At 36.0% G+C, this 7,616-nt stretch overlaps 1 protein-coding gene, 1 long non-coding RNA gene and 1 pseudogene across 3 annotated transcripts; 1 reads left to right on the top strand and 2 right to left on the bottom strand.

Moving 5' to 3' along the window:
- Nucleotides 338-3,137, bottom strand: LOC104780395 (annotated as a pseudogene).
- On the top strand, nt 3,334-4,656 carry LOC104780394 (the record flags this gene model as incomplete). Its single annotated transcript, XM_019244628.1, is given in 4 exon segments — nt 3,334-3,520; nt 3,619-3,816; nt 3,959-4,096; nt 4,624-4,656. Coding segments are annotated over 4 exon segments (385 nt in total), but the record flags the coding sequence as incomplete, so codon positions are not given.
- LOC104780393 lies at nt 5,409-6,745 on the bottom strand. Of its 2 annotated transcripts, XR_766740.2 has the most exons (3): nt 6,430-6,736; nt 6,126-6,305; nt 5,409-6,021 (listed from the first exon to the last, which is right to left on the bottom strand). It is a non-coding gene; the product is annotated as an uncharacterized LOC104780393 (long non-coding RNA). The 2 variants fall into 2 exon arrangements; XR_766739.2 differs by having other exon boundaries at nt 5,427-6,305; nt 6,430-6,745.

Raw genomic sequence — 7,616 nt, 5'->3', positions numbered from 1 at the left:
CCCATTACGAAAAATTAAGCCTACTAGATTGACATAGTAAAATTATTTCGATTTAATTTTACTGTATTTTTAATTTCAGAAGACAAAAAATCAACAAATTTTATCTGAAAATATAACTAAGGGTATAATTGGCTATTTTTATATCCTAAAACCTATTTAACCAAACTTTAAAAAAAAAAAGTGTAAATGGATAAAAATTGGGAAAAAGATCTTTTTTTATAATTTTCCCTTTTATTTTTACCTTGCATAAACCTGAGAAGGTCACTTTGTCACCGTCTTAGAGAAATGTGTTAGATGAGTGTATATAGTTTTATACTTGTACATATTATAGTTGGTTAAGGACTCTGGAATGTCCGGTTTATAGATTAAATTAATTGTATAGCTCCGGTTTGTCCCGGTTTGATAATCACGTTCCACATAAGAACATTGTAACAACTCTTTCTTCGATTAATGAGAATTTGAGTTTCTAACAAACTTTTCTCTCTATTCGTGTTTGCTGATATGGTATCAGAGCATGTGTCATTGGAGAAATGTCTGAGTTGTTTCGTTGAGTAATAACGGTTTCTGTCCATTCCAAGTTAACTCAAGTAGGCGCACCCATATGAATCTGGCTCCTGCGTTAAGAATCAAGAAACACACATCCTTGTTGTTATTTTTAGCCATCACTTGATAAAGTAGAGGAGAGAACCAGTTTGAAAGAGTTTACAGGCCCGCTTATGGTTCCGGTTCCAAGGAGATCACCAGGCCTCAAATTGCAACCATTGACGGTATGGTGTGCTAGCTGCTGCGTTATGGTCCAGTATCTGTCAACATAAGTTTAAGAGAGTTGGAATCATACTAATTAATTGTAAGGAGGTACTGGGTAAGAGACTATAGAGGAACTAACACGTTTTGAAAGTTGCTCTTTGTTATTACACAAGCATCATGTTTCAGTTGAACCTATAAGCGAAGAAGCATGATGTTTATTTTTAATTAAATCCACAATCATCTGTAGTTGATAGTGAAAAGAAAAAAAAAACTCCACGATGCTACCTCCAAAGAGATGTCATAATTTACAGAATCCTTCTCAGCCAAATATGGCAATGGCGGTGGATCCTGCACAAAAAGAATCAATGATTGCATGGCACAAAAATAATGTGATGCAAAGTACCAACCTGCTTGGGAGCTTGACAACCGAAAGGCTCAAGCGCATCTAAGGTAACAATCCAAGGGGTTACGGTAGTCCCTACAACACAACAAATCAACATTCGCTGAAGTTCCAAGCTCACATACTCCAACTAGAATAAACGAAATCGAAGTTTTGAAGCCAAATATCAATCTTGAATACTAATTTCTCACCGAAACTCTTCCCTAGGAAAGGCCCAAGAGGCACATACTCCCACGCCTGAATATCCCTAGCTATAACAACAAACATTTCATAAAACAGGTCACGCACGGTCAGGTTAAAGATGACTCAAAGAATACTATAATGAAGTAAGTACTCAGTATTAGACCAAAATATATGATCGGCTGCATTATTCACGTCAATGGGCTTTCCCAATCCCAATTCATTTCCTGGACCAACTACAGCAGCCTGAATATCAAGTGATAAAAGAAATTCGTCAATGGTGTAAAAATACTTAACTAACACCAAATAGCTTCAACTGAATCATTCTTAAGCAAATCAACATTACTGAGGCATCCGATGCTTACCATTTCAAGCTCAAAATCAAGTTCCTTGTAGATGGCATTGACCTCGGCCTCGGGAAGAATACAAAACAAGAAAAAGTAAATCTGGAATTAGCATTTCAGTATTAATTTTCCAAATCAGTTTCAGTGTAAGAGTATCTTAGAAAACTTCTAACAAATTAAGAACAACGATTTTTCTTGTCAAAGCATAAAACCTTGCATAATGCATGACTTAGAAAATGAAATGCCTTAACAAACATTCTCAGGATAAGAGCAAAAAAAAAAAAAAAAAACAGATAATAAACATACAGTTTCCTAACCTTGGTCGAAAAATGGATGATGCCCTTCCATGATATGCAATAGGACGACCAAACATGGTAATGTCGTGTAAAATTTGCAGAGTCACTCGATCATTGCATGAAGAAACACTCAGCTCAAAAGTAATATATACGCACCAATTTGGGATTATCGCATTTTCAGGCCCACGAAACATAAGTCCGCAGTTCTTTGCGTGATGCATAGATGCAAAGAAGTCTGTATAGTCCCCAATCACCATAGGAACAATCATTTCCACTTTATTCTGCAAATCAGCGCCAAACAAAGACAACATTAGTAAAATAGCTTTAAACAACCTCATTTCGCCTGTTTCAGGAACACATTTTTTCAGTACTAACCATCTCATAGAATGACTTTCTCCTCAATGGGTTCATTAGCTGCGTCAAAAATATACCAAAACCAAAACCAAAACCATAAAGTCAAATAACAAACTCTGCATAACTTGTATAAAATCAATAGGATCAAACAGAGCTTACATGACAAAAAAATTTGAAGCGTAGAGCGGGCTTCCTTCCTTCCACGCAGGCCGTCCCATGGCCAAGAACTTTTTCAAATTAGGCTGTAAACAGAGCACAGAAACTTAGAACATTAACAACAACAGAAATAGACTAGACCATGAACAGAACCCGATCCTTAGAAATAACATAACCCTACATCACTCATGTAGCTTAGTGTGGAGCAATAAACCATAACCATCAGATCATGAAAGATGGGAAAAATCGCATCAAACCCAGCAATCATGGTTGGCAAAAGTTCAAAACCGTGATCAGAAAACTCAAAGTGAACCAATTGAAGCAACGAGCAATTTAGTGTAGAATATCCGAAATTATCGAGCTAAACGGGATTGGATAATGCATTGGTCGGTGACGCGATCACAGTTTCACCGCAACATTTGATAAGAATGAAGAACACAATCTCTACTTCTTACCTGTGTGATGCACTGTTTATACAATACTAGAGCCACCGGCACATCACCGATTCATCAACTCTATCTCCCAAGCAACACATACGTCACTTTTACAATTCACAAACAATGCATACCATCTACGATCCTTTCTCTATACTGTATTAATATACAATAGTGTGAACTAACTCATCTTCAGCCCCACACGTGCCTCTCATGTGCTGAGCAAACTTGAGAAAATATCAGTTTAATAGGAATCGAGAAACGAACCTGAAGGAAGCAATCAGCGTCCTTAAGAATCTGACCATCGAAGTTACTAAACTACCCTCAGCTACTTGGCTGTGTACTGCATTGTAAAATAAGGGGTAGGAACGTAATTTAGCAAACCTGTGGGATCCGAATCTTCTCTCCTCTCAACAAATACCCTCTCATCGGCAGCCACACACACAGATCTAACCCCGAATTCTCGGTGCGGCGGTTAGGCACCCTTAGACGAAAGAGTTTCGTGTTCTTTCATCGATTGGTTATTCCTCTCTGTTCGTATCTCTTTTTCCAATTTCCCCTAAATTCTTTTTGTTTCTCTCTCGATCGGAGTCATGGCGAAGTACTACGGTAAGATCTCTCTCTCTTTCTCTCTCTCTTGCTCCAATTCAATTCAAGTTGATGTCGGTCTGATGGCTTCCTAATTGTTTCGTTGTCCGTTTTGGCAGATGCTGACACGTGCGTCTTCTGGGACGTCGTTGATTTCCCAGTCCCTGAGGATCGCATGTTAAACGAGTTTCGTAGTAAAGTCGAACGAGCGCTTCGGATGGAGGGGTATATTGGTAAACTGAAAATCCAGGCTTATGGTGATGGAGATGCAGATAGGATGGATTATCTCTGTGCCAAGATGCAGCTTGTACAAAAAGGTGAACAAAATTAATTGAAGTCCTCCGATCCTCTTTAATATTATAATTAACACTTTTTTCTTATATATATATATATATATATATATTCATGTCTCGTAATTTGCATGCATCTCCGTTGATTGATATGATATGCATTTCCCAGCGGCTGAAAAACATGTGAGACTCAGTAGGATGCAACTGGACATACTTTACTGGGCATTCCGTTGTTTTAATGACGAACTAGAACATAACGAGACAAACTTCCTCGTAATTGCTAAAGACGTCCCAGGGAAAGACACAGGTTTTCTCAATCTTCTTGCTTTGTTTGGTTTTTTTTACTTCCTGACTAAGTAAGTAAAGAGATCCGTTTGATGGCAAAGTCATTTTAATTGAATGTTAATGATTTTCTGCTTGCACTTTTAATTGAGTTTCTCAGTAAATATCGTCGAGATACAAACATAATACGAGAAGAAACTATACATGCAAAAAGAACATAAGCAAAAACTTTGTTCTTCCTCTCTCTCTCTCTCCCTCCCTCCCTGCGGATGCAGACTAAAGACTACAATCCCCTTTTGCCTCTCTTTTTAAGGGGGTCGCTTGTCAGAAACAACAATTACTGAACATTCCACCACTAGCTACCTCGACTGCACTTTCTTCTATATTGTTATGACCTCAAATCTTTCATAATGTCCAACTAGTGATGACACTAAGCAGCAGATATATAACCTTTTTGCAATCCTACATCACATTAATAAGATGCTTGCATATTTCTGTAACAATTACGCCACTGCTATTGTGAGTCTTAAATGTGTATATTCCTTTTAACAGGCACTGGTTATGTTTGCAATACATATAAGGGAACTTCTCCTTATATCCTGTGGAGATGATAAGGATGTTCAACTTTAGTGACAAGGTTTTAGAGAGGTGTTCCTTTTCTCGTGTGTAGTATCGTGCAGTCATCTATAAACGAGCTCTCGTCAGCCAATACTGCGTCTCCTGAAGAAAACAATCAACAAAAAGTTTGTATCGCTGAGAACAATATCAATGTAAGTTGCGAACCTATACAGTTTCACTTGGGTCTTGTTTTGTTGAGAAAATCGTGTGGTTGTAACAGAAGGTTTTGATTGAAAAAATGCAGGAATTAGCTACATCGGATATTATGGTTTGAAGAAACAACTGTGACAGCTGAGGCTAGAATAGTAGATAATGTCGTCCCAGAGAGCAAAATTATCAAAGCCCCAAAAGCTGGAGCCAAAGCTTCAAAAGAAACAATAGAGATGTGGCGAGAAAACGGATTCTCTAGGTAAGTAAATATTTAAGTGTTTTTGCAATCCTACATCACAACATAAAACTAGCAATTCATATAAAATACCATCTCCCAGTGCTTCACACACAATCTTTGGGAAAGAATTTGCATCACCATAGAAAACGTGACCCAATAAACATGAGTAAACTGCAATCATTCCAGAACTTCAATAACTGAGAGCTCGTAAATTGAGAATAACGTTAGCCAGTTGTTGGTCCAAGTTAAAATACATTGTCGATCAATTTTAAGAATAAGATTGTGATCTTAGGAAAATAATTAAGAAGATAAATTGAAAGAAGGATTTAGATCCGGAAGGATTCAAATATGATCCGAAAAGTGCTTCAGATAAAAAAGATAATACTTGAGCAGACTTAAAAGCGTGCAAATTATCACTTACATAAAACAGAGTTTAAAAGACGACGACAAACAAACGAGAAGTGATAATTTGCACATCAGATCATGCAAACAGAGTTTAAAAGACGACGACAAACAAACGACATACACAAAACCAAAAATCTTTTGAAAAAAAAAAAAAAGCAGAACATTATTGTCGATGGAGCCATGCATGCATCAGATCCTCCTAAATATGTTGGCAGGCGATGGTTTTACTCGAGCGAATAGGCATTTTAATTCGGTACGAGGGATAGGTTTTCCTCCCTCAAGTAGGCTTGTCCAGTACCATGCTAAATTTACCTTAGGAATTCCCAGTTTTTCTGGGCAGCAATCATCGGGCAGTACTAAGAAAATTTGGAAAGTTAAATTATACAAATTTTGGAGAAAATCCACGAACTCCGTTTGTTGGTCGCAGTTCTTTGCGACTACCATCAAGGAAGGTGCAGGTTTTAAATAAGGCAAAGGGTTTTCCAGTGCCCAGAATGCAGCGTCTACTAATATCTTAGAAAGTCTCAAATATTTATCGCCTGGAAATGCATATCAACAACGGAGATCTCTAGATTACATACAGCCACAGGCCCCACATACACAATTTATTTTGTAAGAAAAAAAAATCAAAAGGAAATCTCACTATTCTGTACGAAGGTGAACCCGTCTTCAGCCGGATACGGATCCGTCTCACCATAAGCCGTGATTGACAACTCACCAGTATAACCCTCTCTCCGCAGAACAGAACCAACAATATCACGAATACTGTAACCCTCAGGGACTGGGAAATCCACCAAGTCCCATAAGACGCGTATTTTAGCATCTGCATACACAAAATATCGGAGAACGCATAAACAAATACGAAACTGAAGAAGAAAAAACGATCGGCGGCTAGTTATAGATGACAGATGAAATCTAATCCAGATAATTTCGAGCACAGATCTTACCGTTGAAACCTCTGTTCACGATTGGTTTCTACTACGGAGATCGAGAGGATGATACAACGGAGAAATATAAAGCTCAGATCTGTGTTTTTTGTTTTTTTTTCTCGGTTACAAATTAAAAAAGAGGGCGACTGCCGATACAAAAGAGGGCTTTTTAGGGCTACTATTCTTGGAAGACTGTTAATCGTTGGATCCTAGTTTATCAACGGTTGTTATCATCGATCCGCGTCATATTTCTCAAGCGATCTGAACCGTCAAGATCTTCTGCACACTACTATATTTTTAGCCGTTCGATCTCACATCGTTTTTGTTATATGAATCTTGACTTTACCCAATTCTCAAAAAAAAAAAAAAAAAAAAACTTTATTCTCTACGTTTAAGATCATATCTCTACCGGATGGTATTACTAACAAAGTTTTGAAAAAGTTGCTTAAGAATAAAATACGTTAGATTGATGATAACAAACCGCGGGTTGTTTTTGAACGCTTTTTTCATTATATTTGTTTATCTTTGCAATCATAATAAAATTAAAACTGTTTGAATCTTTTAGATACATTCCTAAATTTATATTATTACTTGAAGACGTTTTGATTTCTCTTTAATTGTTGTTTGCGACTGTTTTGCACATTTTAAACTGTAGAATTAGAATAATTAATGAAAAACTAGATTTTATAATTTCTTATATAACTAAAAATTTTAATGTTTAATTTTGTTAATTAATTATATTTATTAATTTCGTTGTTTTGTTTAGTGTTTAAAATTATTTAATCATATTTGTATAAATTCTAACCTACGAGTATTTAAATTTCTTTTAGCATATTAAAATGTTTAGAAGATATATATATATATATATATATTTTTAAAAAAATATTGTAATTATGGGATACTAATTAGTGTTAATTGGATTCATTTCAAATATATTTTTTGAAACTATTATAAAGCATGATGTAAACTAATTTTGATACACAAAACCTTGCTTTAGAAATGCCAATTTTGGGTTTTGAAGAGAGGTATTATATATCATTATTTAAATCACAAATTTATTTTCTAATAGTTAAACAAATACTAAAAAGTGTAGACTGATCAATAAGTCTAAGTGATATGATCAATAAAACATTTGCTCTACTGTTACATACAGCTTGATACAATGGATAGTTATCAATACTTCATGTCTTAAAGCAAAATATTGA

This window comes from Camelina sativa, chromosome 4, assembly GCF_000633955.1.
Source record: "Camelina sativa cultivar DH55 chromosome 4, Cs, whole genome shotgun sequence".
Taxonomy (NCBI): Eukaryota; Viridiplantae; Streptophyta; class Magnoliopsida; order Brassicales; family Brassicaceae; genus Camelina; species Camelina sativa.
The sequence above is the reverse complement of the archived record's forward strand: the minus strand, read 5'-3'. Positions and strand labels throughout refer to the sequence as shown.